We start from the raw sequence: 19,884 nt of genomic DNA, 5'->3' as shown, positions 1-19,884 counted from the left end.
GCTGTTAACTTGAAAACTATTACTTCATGACATCAGAAAGTGGAACAGAGCATTCTGAACTTTAGAGAGGTAGATCAGCTAATGATGATCAAATGTGTGAATGAAACAAAACACAACTCCAGAAATTATTTTGATGAGGTAACAACATTATAACATGGCTTAAAGCTTAAAGCTTATTGGCAATTTTGTATAGTATATAAGACTTTATACTTCTGGTAAAACATTACAAGAGGTTTGAGACACAACACAAACACAACAAGTAAAATTTTGCAGTATGACATTGAATGGTAACATTTGAAATGGCATATAATACATAATAATTATTTGCACTGTGCTATAAACTGATCAGCTCCACTTAAGCTGTCTGTTTCCAATTATCTGGGTCACCAAATGAGCTGGAATTTTTGCTTTCAGGTTGAGATATAACCCCTCATACAGATGAAAAATACTCTCTCTAATAGACTTAGACACGAGGGAAATTGTTTGGACACAGTCACTCACACATCACTATATATAATAACAAAGAGCAAAAATATAAATGGTAATAAGTTCAAAATAAGTTGCAAAAATAACAAGGGACTGGGGTAAAATCAGGCACAATTATATAAATGTATATGTATAAGTAACAAATATTTTAAAAAGCATAAGTAAAATATATCCCTCATCTGTATACAAGAGGTCATGAGGTAATGAGAAAAATGACTGACAGGACATAGTGTTATCTGTTACATAAAGGTGAGCTGTTGTACTGTTGTATGGAGTATAGTATGAATGTAGTCCTGTATCTCTCACTTTCCAGGAGCTACTGTGACCTGGTGCCAGGCACTTAGGTCAGGTCAGTAGCTACTATCTGTATAATTTGTTTGCTGTGATGGTCTGCTTGCCAGTGTGAGGGTCTTTTTTTTTTTTTTTTTTTTTCAGGTGCATCACAAAAAACATTTTCTAAGCACTGAAGTCTGTATAAGTAACTATTATTGCACCAGTCTATCCTAATTGTGTTAAGGGTTTCCTCCACAGTGCAGCAGGGCCACTCCCCCGTGAAACCACATTACAGGGAATCTGAAATGGATGGGCAGGATGTGAGGGGATTTTGGCAGCTTTGTGATATAATGAAGGATGTCATTAGTTTACATAAAAGAGATTCAATACAGATTAAACTACTGAAGTAAAATGGGCACTATATTAGATCTGTAAATATTAGTTAGTAGCTTGACATGATGAGACAGAAGTAATAGCTTTTCGAATTGAGATATATTCATTCTTTTGCGTCCATCATCTGCTCATTTTTATGGAGATGTCATTGCTCTGTTTAAAATGTTCCTCAGTACGACATTAAATATCTCTAACATTTATTAAATTTTATAGATTTATAGCTCAAAAATACCTAGAAAAACATGCATTCTGACTGTGAGTGGGGTTGCCTCTCCACAGATCTGACCTGTAACTTGGTCTGATTTGGTCTCCTTGATTATAGAAAACTTATAGAAAATTACAGAAAGCAATAACATCACCATTGAGAAAAGCATTTGACAGACCCCCCACCAGAAAAGTTACACAATGCACCTTTAAAATATATATATATATATATATATAAATAAATAAAGTAAAGATAAAATCATGCTGGATAAAAGTAAGATAAAGCTTACTTTTTCAGCCATAGTCTTGTTCCACTTCGATGAATCACACACCCAGTTTCAATAAATGTTTTGTGGGTATGCTTAATGAGGATGGTAAAAGCAGATTTAGGGGAATTGTTTTTTTTCCCCTTCACTCTGGCACTCAGTTTGTTGCCATCGGAAATACTGAAACTACTGGTTTGAATGGAGAGCCTGGGCTGCAGGGCTGGGCCATGACTCATGCACTCTCACTCTTCAACTTGTGCTACAAAACGAGCAGTAAAGCTTTATTTTTGTGTTTTATTATTTCCTTTTTACACCCTTTGTGCACATTGACCATTACTAAGGCCTACAGAAAACAGTGATTCACCCCATCTATGCTTTGTGTTTCTTTGTTTGCACTGGTCTTGCTCTGTCTTTCTCTTCATGAATCCAATTGTTGAGCTCACAGCTGCAGTGCATTTATACAATCAAATGTTTATTCTTGTTCAGTAAAAAGTCTTAAACTTGGGCCCACTGAAAGGAGACACTCGTATTCAGGAGGAAGACATTTGCACCATAGAAATGATAAACATGTGAAGTATGTAACTGGGTTTCTCACTCAGGACGTCCGAAGTATCAGTATCATCTTTCTAGTATGCATAGCCATTGCAATGCATGCAGCACTGATCAGAGTGAAACTGCAGTCTGGTGTAGAGCAGCCAGACATCAGTCATATTGACTTTTTTTTTTTTTCTTCATTATTTTTCTTTATGCATTGCTTTGTAGTTTGACAGTGCTCTCATGATTTTGCCTTTATCCAGTGCGTGCTACTTTGTTTGATTATAATTTATGACTTCCTAGATTTTTGAAAGTAGTGTCCTTAACCACTTATATCCCACACTCTCAATGGATCCTGTGGGCCACATTTGCGCCCCCTCCTCTCCTCACTCCTCTGAGCAACATGAGAGAGGGGTTTGGTTTTATATCTGACGTCAATGAGCATTTGCATAAACACCGACCGTGCGTCCTGATTGGTCCGCTGATGGGATTTTAATCTGCATTTTCTTTACGGGCTCCACGCTTCGTCTCTCCGTCCCACAGCTCGCGTCCTTCGGGTCACTCCCCCCGCGCCCATCCTTCATGAAGCCAGGCTGTTTGCCGCGGCTCAAACGTGGAGGGAAGCACACGGAGAGGGACGCCAGCTGCAGCGCGGGGCTCATTGTTTCAAAGTGAATTTTCTACAGCTCCTTGCATCGTCGTCGTACATTTGTCTCCGCTTCGGACCAAAAAGAAACATCTTGACGTGGGTATTTAGAAGGTACGTACGGATAATTTACTACAGCGTGAGGCCAGCAAGCGAAATTGTTTTGCGTAATCCGCGGTGCATCGGTAATCTCTAAATAAATATGTCTTGTCCCGAGTTACAACAAAACATCTTCTGGGAGGAACCTGCGTGGATATTGGTGTTTTGTTTTGGCGTCTTTGTAGTCTTGCATGTGCGTCCAGGGTGCTGTGGTGGTGGCGGCACAGATGATGGATGGCACCCTTTTGGGCGTCGGTAACAAACGTGACAAACGCCAAAAGGGTCGAGTAGTGACTGAGATGCCATTGTGCCCCATTAATTAATGATACGGCTTGAAGTGTCTGCCCTTTGCTATTGTCACCAAACCTTAAACGTTACCAGAAGATGTTACGCAAAGTAGACTTAATTTTTACTTCCAAACGGTTCAGGAAAAAACTATACATGGGCTAGGACGTTTTATAATACAATGATAATATTTAAATGTTGTGTTGGTTATTTTCTGTGAGACTTGGGTGTATTTTAACTTATCTTGAAGCTTTCTTCAGCGCTAGTACTCCCTTTCATAAATAATTGAAGAAATCTATCTCACCAATTGTTGTTTTTCCCTTCTATTTTCCATAATTCATCTTGATTTTGTTATAGTTGTGATTTTTTTTACACCTACCTGCTTGTCTGCTGTATGTGTTGCCACTCTTGAGGCATGCCTGTCCAGCCATCATCATTGTTTTTTTTTTTATATTGTCTTTGCATCCCGGCAGTAAGCTCTTTCAGACCATAAAAACTACACAGTCTGCAGATTTGTGAGACCAGAGGATGCTGTTTATCCATCATCATCCCTGTGTTTTGGCTCCCTGTCTGTATTACATAATATGAGCATTTGGAGCAGGGTGTGGTGGATGAGGATGGAGGGCGTGGGGAAGCTCTCGCTCTCTGTCTGCCTCTCTCTCTCTCTCTCTCTCTGTTTCTCTCTCTCTGGCTTGGAAAAAGGTATTTGACATCCTCATATCCTCCTGTGTGAAGTGCTAAGTCACTGAAAATCCCTGTTGCACTGCTATCCGGGGACGTGTGAAGTGCTGCCGTGGAGTTTGTCGTCACCTCAGTGTTGGACCATATGTGAAACCTCTCATGTGTTTTACTCTACAGTACTGTACCCAGGAGTAGAACTTTATATAGTGTGTCCAACCTTTCCCATTTAAGAAGAAACTAAATGTAAACTAGAATGTCAAATTATCATGACTTGTACATTTGAGCTTGTCTTAGGTCAATGGAGCTCCTGCACCCATTTGACAAAATCTGACAGGGATGCTATATTGATAGTGGTGGGTTAGTGGTAATGAATGGTGTTTTGGGATTTTTTTTTGTGTGTGTTAGGGTAAAATCATAGACAATGCTATCTTAAAACTAAAAGGATTGAACCCTTCCCTGGCAAGTGTAGATTACGTAGATTTCGCTATATCTCTGCAATGTCTAGCCATCTCGTTTACTTTTTACCTTCTTATATAATCAAAAATGGTCCATGGAGATGTTTGTGAAATATATACTTTTAAAGCCCTGTCTGTTCCTATAATGTTTACTGATTATTGATAGTTTAAATGATGTGAAATTTATGGCGAAATGGCAACAACAGGATGTTCTCTGGCTAAAACACTCATGTCAATATAATAAACACACAAAACCATTGATTTAACTCTAGTTTGTGATTTTATTTTCTACAATCGACATTTCTAAGAAGTCCATTAACGTTAAGAAAACAAACAGGTTTGGAGGTGCATGCTGGGACTGCATGACAAAAGTAGTGAATGTGCATTATAAAGAAAATATATTATTATTACCACCACCCCCATATACCCTCTGTCTTCTTTTAAGAGACAAAATTAAAGCCTGGATATTTCAAAACAACTGCTGGGATTTCCATGCCTGTATCTTCCAAAACGACAAACAGGCCAAACCAGGTGGGCGACTAGGAAATTGGTTGCAGACCAGTACTTTGTGGACAAATTGTTTCCTGACTTTCAAACTAGTGAAATAAAGCTGAATGCATCATCTTTTGAATGAACATGTCTTTGTTCTTTCAGTTTGAGGGGTGCCTTCAAACTTGAGGAATGTGTCTGTCTGAAGGCCACTGACAGTTGCAGGGGTGTGTGTGAACTGTGATCTGCAGTTGTTGTTGTTTGTCAGAGCTGACATTCCCAGTGTAATGCAGGTGTTTGGGCTCAGACATTTATGAAGTGTAAGCGCCTGTTTTAAGTGGATGCTATGTATTTCAGGAATGTGAGAGCCAGTCTGTTGAAGACTACCCTTTACAGCGTCACTCAAGTTCATAATGTTAAGATCCTTGATGTTGTTAAAAACCTTTTGGAACTTGGGGAAAATAGCCTAGTCACTGAGCTGCACACTGATTTATGTGACGTTTGTATTGAATATGAGAGCAGTGCAGGACTGGTCTATTCTGTTTCAGAATGGTTTTAGTAGTTGCATTCTCTGCTTGATTGTGGTGCAGCAATCTAAAGCTTGGAGTTAAATGAGGACAAAATAAGACAGTAAATGGTAATGTAAGAACCATTAAAGGAACATTTATACATTTGTAATTCTGACTTTTGGCTGAAGGAGTTGCTGGAATAGCCAACACATTTTTGTTCATTACAGAATCTCAGTGAAACCAGTGACTGGGCTTTAACCCTGTGGAGCTGGGTGCTTTTGCATGTGTGTGGAGGTCTGCTTTTACACTCTGCTCCCACTCCTCCTCCTCTCTGCTCCCACTCCTCCTCCTCTCTGCTCCCACTCCTCCTCTTTTCCCACTCCTCTCTCTGTAGGTTTGTTGTGTTGATGTTGGCTCTTCTGTCTTGAGTTCCTGTGGTTGGGAGACTGGCACTCTGCTGTCCATTAGTTTAAAATGGTGAATACTGGAGTTGCAGTTTTTGGCACTGTAATCATAGTGAATGAGTGTAATTCAGCACTTTTTAAAATTGTTGTTTAGACCTTGACTCTGCTCCAAAACCACTTCTCTGTGCCATGACTGCTTTGTGGTTTCACATAAATAAATAAATTAGAGCCGAGTCTCAGACCTGCCAAAAGAAATACATTGGCCTCAATACCAACAAAGCTTATCGGCCATCAGTTGGTCTCAAACATCAAGGAATATGGATGTTTTTGTCTTGTTTGGCCATTTGGCATATTGTGTAATTTGTTAACAAGGTGTTCTTTTCAAATATTGTAGTCATTTTTATATTTTCCTTCTAGTCTCATGTGCTTTGAGTTGCTTACAGCTTACCTCAGTAATCTCTGGAGGATAAGTAATCTAAAACAAGATCTGAAATATACAATTGTAATGATGTGTGTGCTCTCAGTCTGTGGTATTTTAATTTAATTTTTTTTGTGCTGTGAGTGGTTAAAGGTGTTGGCGTGTGTTTGTTTTACTGTGGGCATATCCTGTTATCTGTTGATCCAGGTCAATCCGCTGTGTTTGGTAATCTGACTGTGCTCTGTGCTGGGAGTGGCTCTGTGAGACTGAGGTGTTTGTGATCACTGCCCGCCTGGCCTGGCCTCACCCTGCTCCGTGTAACTGAGCTCACCCCTGGGCACTCGCGTTGTATCAACTATCAGGCCATTTATTTGAAAATCTTGCTTCATTTGGTTCATTTGGGTTTTCATTCATCACATAGAGTTCCACTTTTAGTATTCTGTGAAATGTTTGTAACCAGGCCAAACAACAAAAAGGTAGATATATTATAAAGGTAAAAAGATGCCGCTATGTTCTGCCTGCATCTAATTGTAAACCGTTTTTATCATCCGCAAACCTGGAAGTATTGCTTGTGGGCTGTTGGCATTCTAGTTGCAGTTATTATTACAATGGCAAAGCTTCGTTTTGGCCTCTGATGATTGTGAAAAGTAAACTCATTGAGGTGACTGATTAGGATGCTTGGAGTGTGTTTGGAAAGAGGAAAAATGCTGCAAAAACTTTTAAAATTAACTAGTTCTGTTTTTGATGATTCTGAGATGCCAGCTGCTCCGCTGCTCCACTCCCCTACCATTGCCCGGGACGCCTTATGCCTTCAAAATCAATATTATTGCCTTTAATATTGATGGGACTAATAGTTTTTAATTGTTTTGTTTCAAAATAATAAAATGCCACTTGGTTTTGTTTAAAGGACCCATATTCTGTTAAAAGCTTAATATACCAGTTAGTGCCGTTAGAGGCGCATTACATACGTCACGACCAAATAGCAGCAATTGGTTAAATGATAAGAAGTACCCACCTACTGTTGAGTGAACAAATTCTAATGCTGGGAGGTCAGATGGTTTCCATGATGTGAAATCGGCTGATGAATCAGGCTAATAATGTTTCCCCCTCAAAAACATACCTGGAGTTGTTTTGTTTCATACACAGAAACCTAACATATTTAGGCCAAGTTCTTCTCTAAAACAGAAAACACTGTTCCACCTCTGATGTCATGTGAAAATACAGGAAGTGCTCCATTGTGTTTTTAACTCCATACACTTTCACTAGAATAATTGGCAATTCCAGAGTTGAAATTCAATCCAATCTGTACTGGACAAAAGGTCAAAGGTAGCTGTTAACTTAAACTACTGCTTCATGACATCACAAAATGCAACAGAGCATTTTGAGCTTTTGAAATGTCGACAGACTAATAATAAAGTGTTACTCAGACATATGTGAATGTAACAAAACACAACTGCAGGTATGTTTTTGAGGAGGCAAGAAATTGCAACATGGTTTAAATCTCACAAGAATCCATTTTGTAATGTGTAATGTGGGACTTTTTAACTATGGCAGATGTATGTTTGTTTTTGCTGCTCAGGCTAATTGGTTAGTGTTTTCCAAAGGTGCCTCAGGTGTAGATTGGCTTGTGTACAGATAACGACCTCGCTGCCCCGGTGACTGATCATTAACCTGCTCTGCTTCTCTGTGCCCAAGCTCTCTGGGTCACTGTAGCCACGCCAGCTGCTCCTCCATCCCACCCAGGCACCAGTTAATCCAACACCCCCACCCCCAATACCCCCCGTACCCCCAGCCCTATGCCTAAAGCCAGGCTCAAAAGGGGTGTCACTATGGTGTCCTGGGTAAACAATAGACCTGCCCACCCTCCCCCAGAGAGTACCCCACTTTTTGCTCCAGTTTTGCTTGCTCATTTTATTCAAATACCTAAGCCTGTCACAGTAACACATTTTGAAGTAGGATATATGGCTGAAGTAAATGTAGACGATAAATAATAATACTGAAACAAAGGTCTGACACAATGACCAAATAGAAAATTTATACCACAAAAACTACTCTAAATGTACAATAATATTATTAAAAGATGAGCTGCAATAAATGGCAAAATGAAACGCTTACATTTTTAGTTTGCATCTGTAATGAGTCATAGAAGTTAAGTTCACCTTTTTTTGTCTTACGTCGTGTCATATAGACAAAAAAAATTACATTTCCGAGTAGTGCAAAGATGAATATTGACGTCAAAAATATATTGTTCCAGCTTTGATATATTGAACAGTAAGTCAATGTAGTATGGTAATTATTGTAACAGTCCTACAAATGCCAGCAAATAGCTTATACAGTGACTTGTGCATTTTTGTATCATCTCAGTCCAGATTGGATTATGTAAAACTTTGCCATTTTCCGAACAGATTGTATCCCGTTTACTTTGCCAGTCGCCCGGAGTGCCTGGTTGCTCAAAGGCTAACTGGTCCCATCCACTTGACGCACAGCCACATTTAACCACCTGCTCCTAATGACTTACTGAGGAGCTTATACCGTCACTTGGCACATGGCAATGCCTGTGTAGAATTGATTGAAGTAAAGCTGTATCAGCTTCTGTTAATTTCCTTATAATATTAACGTTTGAGTTAAAGACATGGCAAAAATATGCTCTGGTGTGATTGGACAGAGGAAGCGTCATGTGATGCATCATGAAGGGTTTAAGTGTCACAGATAACAAGGTACACTGAAATGCCTTGTGTTTATCTCATTTGTGTCTAAAGGCAAGTGTCTGTATGAACTACTAACTGTAACAGACTAGAAACAGGAGGCCAGAAAAGCTATATGTTCCTGAAAAGGCTTCAGTGTACTTTTTTGTGGTGTCACAATTTGAAAATTTCAAACTTGATTTCAGCTTTTCAAATTTTGTTACCTTAATTGTACTTCAGTTCCTTGTTAAGATTAGCATAAGTTCTTGTTCAAGTTATGATAAAAATCAAGACCATTAGAAAATAATACAGGAAAAATTTAAAACTTTGCCCTAATGTTGTTGTTTTTTTTAAAATTTGAATTAATGAAAATGGTTTTGAATCTATTAGTTTTCATCTTTTAGTGTCTGAAGATCTTTTTTGACAACACAGTACTTATTGCTGCAATGTTTGGAGGCCGATGAGAACTGTCCCTAAGAAGAAACTCATGTGCATATTGAATTACTGCTACAGCCAATTCAAGTCAGTTTTCTCATTCATATTTTCCAAGTTGAGTAATGATTTGAAAAGATGCCACTCGGATATTGTTGGCGTCCTTAGAGGAAAATGCATGCTCCAGATTTACTCAGTTTTACGTTCTTGCCTTTTTCTTTTCTCGATTAAAAGTGGTGTTTACTCTAAAGTCTGCCAAACTAGCACCATTTCATATCTGCTGTGTATGTTATTACTAAAGGTGGGCTGCTCTTTTGATCTCCAGTTATTTGCTGTTCTGACAGTTGGACCTCTGCTGCAGGAATGTGTCTGTGAAAGGTGTTGTCTGGTAAACAGTCATCTTTGTGTGCTTCTCTTTACCGTTTTTAAAGGGGAGACAAGTCAAACAACAAAACTTCAAAGACTTGAGTATTCTGTATTTGTCTTTCCTCAGGTGTCTGGAGAGTGTAGAAAGTCAATATTCTTGATGATGGCACTTTTGACTGCACTGTTTTAACAAGCCGTTTTGTTACTTAACTTAATCGTTATAGGAACTGGGTGCGAGCTAACGGATATTTTGAGATCATTATGACGACTAGAACCAATGGGTGGGTAGGCCTGTCACGATTATAGTATATTTTATAATCCTGTTCACTTAACATTCAATATAAGAAACCTGGAACTATATTTTTTCAGTCAGTATTTATCTTGTGTACTTTTTTCTTTGCACTACTGGGTAATTTAGCGTTATTTTTTGGCTATATGACATAGCAAGTTTTGTTTTAAAGAAGAAAAAAACAAAAACAACTACCAATAAATAACAGAATGCAATGCTAAAATAGTTGTAGTAGTTTCTCTCAATAATAACTCATTAAAGTTCATAATTCAACCCTCTACAGCTGAAATCTCATCGTAGAACAGAAAAATAACCAACATTTTCCCACTAGTGCAAGGGAAAAGTACCCAAGATAAATACTGACCCCAAAAAGTATTCCATCTGTCATGTATTGAACAATAATACGTCGATATAGTATTTATCGTGGCCTACATTAAATAAATCTTATGTAATGTAATGTTGGGCAGATGTCAAAGGAAAAGCTTTTATTAAACCCCACTTAAGCTTTTTCCATGAAACCCTGAGGACATGTTTTTGTGTGAAGACTCGTGAAAAGCAGCTAAGACACTCTTCTTCTTCAGCTCACAAATATGCTCTGTATTGGTGGGTTTTATGTGTCTGATCCAAACACAGATAGAATTACTTTCCTCTGTCACTCAGTGTGAGTTCAACCACTGCAGCCACAGCCTTGTATGGTCAACACAACACATCATTATAAACACATTTTAATGATTATTTTATATTTTTTTGTCACTTGGGTGTTTTTTGGTGCGATTCTGCTTATTGGCTGTGTGCTTTTATGTAGAAAGAATTCCCCCAAAGAAATGTTTTGCTTTTGCTCTGCTCTATTTCCTAGTATAAACAAGCCCCTCTATTCATTTCAACCTTTACATCCAAGCCCTTCTATCCACATGACTGAACAATGAAAGACTCCACTGATAAACAGTGTTGAATTTAAAGGTCCGTCCTATACCCACAAAAGAGTCTCGAGTGTTAAGTAGTGTTATAATTATTACCTCCTCAAATATACCAGGAGTTCTGTTTTGTTTCATTCACGCAGGTTTGAGTAAACCTTTATCATTAGTCTGTCTACATCTCCAAAGCTCAAAATGCTCTGTTCCTTATGATGTCATGACGCCATAGTTTTCAACCTAACAGCTACTTTTTACCTTTTAATTCAGTAGAGATTTTAGGGTTGAAATTACTTGCATGATTCTAGTGAAAAGTACACAGTATAAAAATACTGTAGAGCAGGGGTCTCCAACCAGTAGCTCTCCACCCCCTTCCATGTAGCTCCCCAAGGGAATTGTTTTTTATGTATTGCACTGAATCGCTAAAACTGGATTAATTACCATTATAAATGTCTTAGTTTGATCCTGGGCTTTGTACACTGATACGTGGATAATGGTTTGTTTTATAGACATTTGACTGTACCCCATTTAAGCCTTGCTTTGGCTCTTGTATGTACTCAATTTCTTGCAAACACTAAATTGAGTAGCTCACTGGTATTTTTGTTTTGTAAAAGTAGCTCAAAGGAGGAAAAAGGTTGGAGTCCCCTGCTGTAGAGCACTTCCTATATCGCCACATGGCATCACAAGGTGAAACTGTTTTCAGTTTGAGGGAGAGAGGGAACTCAGCCTAAATATGTAGGGTTTGTGTGTTAAACATGTGAATGAAACAAAACACAACTCCAGGTATGGTTGTTATATGATGTCACAACATAAAATGGATCAGAAAAAAAACATAATATGGGTCCTTTTGAAGTCCATGAGCTACAAGTTATCACTGATTATGGCAATGTGGATTCCAACGCTAACTGCCAAAGTAACAATAATCTTTTAAACTAGTCACTGTGCTTGTGAACAAGTGTAGATTGTGTGTTTTTGCATGCTTGGTCCTTGGAGACTCACCAGGGGGTCGTTTTGGAGTCCTCTTCTGCAGCATCTCCACTCCTCTCCCCCAGAGCACACACGTAAACTAGGTCAGCTCTGTCTGCTCTCTTTATTGGCTATTAAAAAGTTAAAGTTGTGGTGCTACTAGAATTGTGCAACATAAATTAAATCATTGGAATTCAAGGGACCTACTCCAGAGCGTGGTGTGTGTACAGGGTATTTGAATTTAAATGAATGCGTTTTCCACAAACATCTGTTTTGAAGGGTGGGTTAATGAGTCTTAAAGTCTACAAATTCAGAACCATCAACTTTTTACACTTTCAATATTAATACAGTATCTGGGTGTTAAGAACCTGTCTCTCTTCGATGTTGTGAAATTTTTATCCACATTCTCTACTTCCTTCCTGATTTTAAAGATCTTCTAGTTGAAGTCTTGGTCTTTAATGAAAAAATGTAAAGCAACATGGTAAAATTAAGGCATTTGGTTATATTGTAAATAAAGTTGAATGTATTGTATTAAACTATTATTAACCAAGGTGATATCAAAATCTGCATCAAGAGTCTTTTCCCAAAAAAACATTTCAATATCATGACTACAGCAGTGCCAGCAGTTCCATTCAGTAAAGCAGTCTCCCTCGCCATTACGATCTACTGTGTGGCGAGATGTAGACTGTTTTCCTATAGGTTGTGTATGAACATGGTTTTGTCTGGAGTTTGCAAACAGTTTTTCCACATTGGCCCGTCTCTGACCCTCGCTCTCTGTCACACATGAAAACACCAGACGCACAGGCCCAGCTGCTGGAGCAGCTTTGAGGAGGTCTGCAGCGCTGGAATGTGAATGCGTCAGATATGTTTGTAATATTGAAGGGAGGGGGATTCTAAGCCGACAGCATTCTTTGCACAAAAGTGAAAAAAAATGTCTGTTTATAATTGATTGTTTGCTAATTTCTGTTGTGTTTTTGGTGGTTGTTTTTGGAGTTACTGCAAAATGCCTCTGGTTAAATCTGGGTTCTAACTTTTAGGTACATTTTAGGGGAAAAAAACAAGCTAATTCATGTTTCATACTTTCATAATGGCACTTCATACAATTTGGCTTTGGGGGTTTTGAGGTTTGAAATACACTAGAAAATCCGTGTCCTCCATACCAGCACGCCAAATACATCTAGATCTGACATGAAGCCTGAGCTCACTGATAAAGACCATGTACAATGCTTTGTAAAGCTGTTCTACCCTCTTCTCAAACACCACTAAATCCCTGTGCGCGTGTATCAGACACAGCATTAAAACTGACCCATTTTGACCGGACGGCGCCACTTGTGATGTCTGGACACTGAGCTGGAGAGACGCACGGCAGCTGTAATTAAACTGCCTGGAGACACTGGTCAGAACTAAGATTTAATGACTCACACGAACTGCTATATTTCTGTTTCTTCAAGTGATATGTAAATACAACTGACTGGGCTTTGGATTGTTTCGTTGTGTTGACAATCTCCCTTCAATGATCTTACAAAGAATGGCGCGTTCTTAGTTTGCAAGAGAAAAAGGGATTTCTATCGATGCTTTTGTCCCCTATAGCCTAGTCCACAATGCTTGTCGACCATGTCATTGAGTTTATTGTGGTTCACACTGCCCATGAATATAGCATTATATCTTCTCGCTGTTTAGTGCCAGAACAAAAACACAAGCAATGGCATTCTTTCATTCTTTTGATTTAGTTTCTTTTTATTCTTTTGATTTTGTTACTTAATGAATGAATCTTTTCTGTGCCAATATAGCTGCATGCAAGCTCAAATGTAATTATATAGGTCAAATCATTTGTTGTTGTCTGATTCTGGAGAGGTTTTGACTAATTCACAAGCTATTTTGGTTTCTATTTGTTTTTATTGTTCCTATTGTTGAGAGGCATTTATACACTGGCTATTTGATTAGTTTATCTCGGCCACAAGTAAATAATAATTTCACAACCGTATTAATAAATGACAATCATATTTGTGTCATGAAGTTTGATTTGGGCTTCATGGCTTTACCTTTTTAATCATTTGATGTAAAAATACAAAACAACATATTCATAAATTTAAATGAAGTGAGAATTCACTCAAAGGGTGTTATTTGGTTTCCTTTAATTTCTCAAGCTCATAACATTGAGATGGGCACAATAAGAGGAAAAATAAAATGGAGTGAAGTGAACATTTAATACCTGACTTTTCCCCTCAGACTCAGTCTATGCCCACAGTCCTGCTGAATCGGTCAGTAGGGTTATATTTGAACCATTAATGTTTAACACTAAAGTACACAACGTTAACCAGTCTAAAAATGTTTGCTTTAAGATTATACTCTGTTTCTGTGAACTTTGACTTTCTTGTGAGACATAATTTCTATATTATCCCCCCCCCCTTGTTTCTGTGGAGCCGGAAACCTATTTTCTTACAACAGTAAGGACCTTGACAAGGCTCATCAGCATTTTCACTGCAAATATGAAAACAATGGCGACACTAATGAACCATTTGGTCTCATGTTTCCATCTCCTGGGTGGCCACTGTTTACAATAAGGGATTTTCCTTTTTGTAAAACCATATATAACCAGAAAACCCCATTGGAACACTTCCTCATATTTTTATGGTGTTTTTATACCAGCTTGTGTGGTAATAATTGATAGGCTATTGAGTCAACATCTTGATTGGCTATCAATTATTACTTTAAGAAATCATTTGCTGTAAATGTTAGACAAATTTTCTAGTGAAATTCACAACTGCACATTGAGTCCAAATCTTCTTTTTTTTTTATTCACAGGAAATCCAAAGAAGTCAGATCTGTGGTCAGTGACTTGTTGGATCTATTAGAAAAGAGACCCCACATTGGCATTCACGACAGGGAATGAAACCGGATGGGGTTACCATGGAGACCACGGACCCCACCGAAGCTGCGTCCGTAGCTGAGCCTACCAATCCACAAGACAACTCCACTGAGCAGAGTCAAGCACCGCCACAGGAAGCCACAGGTGATGCAGCCCCCAACACTGCTCCCACTGTCAATGGAAAGACAGCTGCAGCTAAACCCAAACCTACAGTAACGAAAAAAACTGCTCCAACATCCAAGACTGACTCCACATCTGGGTCAAGGCTGACTATGACCTCTCGGCGCCCAGGGAATGATGTCAAATCTACAAACGCCCCAAGGAGTGCCCCTGTCAAAAAGTACCCTGCACCTTCTGCGAGACCACCAGGGGCAGCAGCAGTGCCGAAAAAAACAGGAAGTGCATCAACAGCGAAAGCTCCCATCAAGGTGCCAGACAAAACCCCTTCTGGACCTGCCTCTGCTGCCACAGCGATGTCTAATGGTACCAAACCAGCATACAGCACTCAGACGAAAACACTGGCTACAACTAAACCCAAAACTGCAGGTGGGATTAATAAGAGATGGAAAATATTTTGTTACTCATAAATTGTTAATAATGTTTTTTTTTTGTTTTTTGTGCAGGTCCTGCCCCTCGACCAATGGGATCCACCACCACCAAAACAGGAACTTCCCACATCAACAAAACCTGATGCTTCTGCTCCCATGAAGACAGCCAGGTAGGAACCAGATGTCCTTCCATATGCAGCATTTTTTTATGGACTTGAAATGGGCTCTTAATACGGTATCTAAATGTAGCCATCTGAGCGGGACCTTCCCCTCACTTTATACCTCTGTCCTAGACCCTTACCCACTTACTGGCAAAGGTGATGTCTCAAATATCCCTACAGAGAAATCAAATGATGTACAACTGGTCATGCATTTTTTTTTTTTTATTTCTTGCAAATATGCATTGCAATGTGCAATGCATATTTGAGATTTTTCTACTTTCTTGTAAGTTTTTGGAAAGAAAAAAAATGACTTCCAAACAGCCTGAGTGGGTGACTGTTTATGTTGGTGCTCTGAAAGGGAGCATGGAATAATGATGCTCATTGTTGTGTTTGAACTGTCATAGAGTCAAATTTCACTTGAAGAGAGTGAGTCATGGTAGTGAAAATAACCTGAGACAGAGGGTCTTAACAAGAGGGACAATCGTAAAGAACTAGTGCTTTGTCCTAAACACAGCAATGGCAAAATCCCCTCAAAACACCACAACTTTACGCTTAACAAATATCTGGGAACATGCTACCACTTCACATGAAGAGTCCTCCTTTGTCAGGATTCAAATTTCCTTTCTCCTTGTTACTTCAATTTTATTTCAATTTATCGTTATAACAAATATTGAATAAAAACATTACACTTTCAGAATTTCATGGGGCTTTAAAATTACAGATTTTTATTGTGTTCATTTGGTGTTAAAGATTAAAATGTTCTATGTCTTTTAAAGCACAATTTAAGACCACAACCTGTAAAGATGTTGATACATTCCAACAAACAAATAAAAACACGTACTGTACTGTAATTAAAACTGAAATTAAAATTGTAAAAATCTGCAAAGACATGGGTCCTGGCAATGTGGTCAATGGTTATGATTTGGCAAAAATTTAAGATTGAGGCTTTTGGTTTTTACTCGGGTACAGTGAACATTTTGGACACAATCAAATGTGGTTGTGATCGCACTGGACAGCGCAGTGAGCACACAGATGGCCACATTGTACAGGTCATGTAAAGGTCATATAAACGACAGTGTTCAAATTGCAGGTCATGGGTTAGTACGTCGTGCTGTGTGACCAATGGAAAGATCAGAGTTTCTCATCAACTATTAATGCGAATGGCCCCACAGGGAGAAATAAAGGCACACTGGGCAATGCTTGCACTTGTGAAATGCTCTCAAAATCATCTTGAACTTTTCTAAGAGGCTAATGAGGTACCAACTACGCACCTACTGTCAAGTATTGCTGTTTTAGGCTAAATGAGTAGCCAAAGCAATACTCATGAAATTTTTTTTCCCCTACTGTTGTCACAAAGATTGAGAAGTTTGAGTAAAAACTTCCAATGGTCCCTCCTTGGCTCTCTTTCAGTGATTGGTGATTTAGTCGATGTACCAAGCAATCAGTCTCTGTCAGACGAGCCCCTCTTTCACTTCACACTTCCCCCTCTTGCTGTCTGTAGACATTTCTGGGCATTCAGCCAAAAGTTCAGATTCACAGTCACATATTTTGCATCGCACAAAAAATATCTAGTAAGTAAAACTTGTTCAGACATTACAAATACATTTATAAAGTAGATTCTCAAATTGCTGCATCCTCCTTACTTAAGTGTTTGCCATTTTAAGCCATTTTAATTACTTTTTTGATCTAGTGGTGGAAATGCTAACAGACTTGGCAGGGTACGGCACTGGCAGTCTTGGCATTTTTAGCCAGTGGCATCTATCACTATGACAGTAAAAGTCTCGGGGCCCCTCCACTTACTTCATTGTCAAGGAGATCTCTTTAGACCCTCAGAGTCCAGGGATGATTTGCTCACACAGACTAAAGCAGCTGGTGTTGAACTACTCACAAACCAAACAAGGAATTGTTCTGGTTCTCCCTGTCCAATTTTCTGTTACTGAAGAGAGGGAAAAGCTTCAGTTGTAGACTCACAGCAGTTGCTTTTTTCATGGTTAATCCACATTAGACTTTGGACCAAAGGGAGTACTGGGAGCTTGTGGCTGGAACAGATTTTGTGATCAGCCTTATATTAGACTGCAGAACCCTTATTTCATGCATTGTCTCAAATTTATTTCACAATATTGTCTGACCATAAAGTGTATCCACCCTGTCACGACCTTCGCCCCCTGAGGACCTGTTTGGTCACTGAAGTCCCTCAGAGGGTTGGGTAATGCTCTGGTCCTCCCCCTGGACTGTAGTGCCTATTGATTTCCAGCCTCAGATGGATGAAATGTGATATCTACACCTTCCACAGACGCATCAGGCTTAATACCACAACCAGTACATAGGCATTATTGGGCCTCTTAAACCTATTTCCTGTTCCATTATGAGTTATGACTCATCATAAAACAATGGAAGCAGTTGTGTGGTTTGCAGCGGCCTGTGACCTCCAGTTCCTCACTACTGACTAATTTTTATTATTTCCTGTGACTTTTATACCTAGAAAGTAAATCATTCACTTAATTTGCTGTCAGACTGCCTAAATCTGAAATGCCCTGGCCATTTCAATATAGCAGCAGAGTACAGGCCAATATTTCTGCCCTTGCTATGAATTTATGTAGTGCCATTTATTTATATAGTCCCTTTTTATAAATATTTATAGTCACATAAATATAACTAGAACAGAATCATGCTTTTAAACTTTGTTCTAGTTATATTGTACAGGATATCGGCTTCAGTGGAGTAGTGGCCAGCATTAGAAAACAAATGGCCATTGTGATGGTTATTGTAATGTGGGAGCGGCATCTGAGCAGGAAGGCTCCTCTGCTCAGCTGGAACAATCAGAGTTGCTCTTTTGTTCTAAATCCTCAAACTTTTCAGGTCCTAGAAAAGTAAACAGCCAGAGCAGCAAACAGCCTCCTCTGATTTCACTTAAGATCTATTGAACAACTTTAACACAGGGAAATAAATCAAAGCAAGTATGGGAGACTTAAACATTAACTGAGGACGTTAGTTCTTGTAATCTTCATGTAACACGTGCGAGGATTTGAGGATGCACTTGACCTGTTAACAGAGGTGCTTCTCTCACACCTGCTGTGTATTAGTCACTTCCTCTCTACTTTCCCTCATCTCTTGATGTATAATTTTACTGGCAAACAGTGTTTCCTCTTTTTGTTTAACTGCTTCCTCCAGGATCTTTGTGAATAACTGGAAAACACCTTTGTCATTTCTTTATCTTTTTGCATTTTGGGTAACTGTTGCTATCCCAAAGCTCTCTACATAATGTATCATTTTGACTAGGCTTATCTTTTTTTCTTTCAGACCTGCCACAGTGCCCTTGACGACCCGTACAGCAGTCAAGCCCTCCACTGCTGCTGTCAAAACAAAGCCCCCCTCCACTGTGAGAACTGCTGCATCCAGAGCTGCCACAGCGCCCCCTTCTGGCAGACCCACAGCAGCACCACCCAACAAAGCTGCTGGACCTGCAAAGAAAGGTAAACCTTAGAGATGTGTGACAGCACAGCCAATTCACAATTCTGTTTTGGTGCACAATACAGGACTTGCATTTTTTTATGTGATCATTCCTTCTTGAACAACAGCTGAAACTATTTGATATATAATGCATAATTGGTGTAATTAAGACTATTGTAAGAAAGAAAATCTTGCATACATTCACATTTTTCATTCAAGATGCATCATTGTTCACTGCACAATGTATAATTAGAATACAGAGAGAGCAAGGTTTAGTATAAAAAAAATCTAATGTGTTTTTCTCTCTCGTACAATAGATGTCAGTCGACCGGCGCCTGCTGCTGTGGCCAAAAAAGCACCACTGGCTGCTGCAAAAAAAGTTGAAGTCTCCAAATCCGCTACAAATGTGAAGCCTAGCATGACTTCAACAACCACAAAGGCTGATCCAAAACTACCACCAAAGCCTCAGCAAACCATGAAGCCCAACGCAACAAAGAAACTGCCTGTTGCTGCTGCACGCTTCCCAGCAGTGAGCAGAGTCGGCCAGACCCCACCTGGTTCTCCGGTCGTCAAATCTCAATCAGCCCCCAACACCCCTCGATCCAAACTCGCACACAAACCTACTCAGGCAGTCTCTCCATTCACTGCCAGCAAGAAGACAGAGCGAATGGGAGCAGCCAAAGCAGCTGCAGCAGCTTCAGATAAGCCCCCAGTACCGGGAGTGGCAAGAGCAGCAGGAGCGACAGCAGTAGCAGCGGCAGTAGCAGCAACACAAATGGAACCTGTTACAATTTTACCACAGGAGCCATCCTCTGAAGCTGCCGGGGCAGTGGAGGAATCTGATGTGATCTCTGCACAGTGTACTGCGTTAGAGAGAGAAACTGAAAATGACACAGCTTCTGCTCATGAAGAAAGTCCTTTGAGAACAAACTCCTCCTCAAATTGAGCAACAACAACCCCATGTTCCTTCTCCATCTACACACAAGCCTGTCCCAGCTGCATCCCTTGTCTCTCCAGTTTCTCTGCCTCTTGAGCCTGAAAACATTTCCCCTGTAACTGAACCTGA

General features: G+C 39.5%; 1 protein-coding gene across 1 annotated transcript; it reads left to right on the top strand.

The window, feature by feature from the left end:
- The first annotated feature begins 2,648 nt into the window (after positions 1-2,648).
- On the top strand, positions 2,649-19,835 carry LOC110166085 (proteoglycan 4-like). Its single transcript, XM_020931283.2, has 5 exons — positions 2,649-2,916; positions 14,596-15,205; positions 15,283-15,377; positions 18,669-18,841; positions 19,136-19,835. Exons 2-5 carry the CDS (start codon positions 14,954-14,956, stop codon positions 19,762-19,764), a joined length of 1,149 nt encoding a protein of 382 aa, XP_020786942.2. The 5' UTR covers positions 2,649-2,916; positions 14,596-14,953; the 3' UTR covers positions 19,765-19,835.
- Positions 19,836-19,884: the final 49 nt, after the last annotated feature.

This window comes from Boleophthalmus pectinirostris, unplaced genomic scaffold, assembly GCF_026225935.1.
Source record: "Boleophthalmus pectinirostris isolate CB_2022bp ecotype Guang Dong unplaced genomic scaffold, ASM2622593v1 HiC_scaffold_22, whole genome shotgun sequence".
Lineage (NCBI taxonomy): Eukaryota > Metazoa > Chordata > Actinopteri > Gobiiformes > Gobiidae > Boleophthalmus > Boleophthalmus pectinirostris.
This window is presented reverse-complemented; position numbering and strand designations above follow the sequence as displayed.

What these genes read in the sequence shown, in the direction of transcription:
- LOC110166085 (XM_020931283.2), top strand. Translation starts at nt 14,954, where the DNA reads ATGATGTCAAATCTACAAACGCCCCAAGGAGTGCCCCTGTCAAAAAGT. An exon ending in AACTAAACCCAAAACTGCAG is followed by an intron (nt 15,206 to 15,282) that starts GTGGGATTAATA and finishes TTTTTTGTGCAG; the next exon opens with GTCCTGCCCCTCGACCAATG. An exon ending in TGCTGGACCTGCAAAGAAAG is followed by an intron (nt 18,842 to 19,135) that starts GTAAACCTTAGA and finishes CTCGTACAATAG; the next exon opens with ATGTCAGTCGACCGGCGCCT.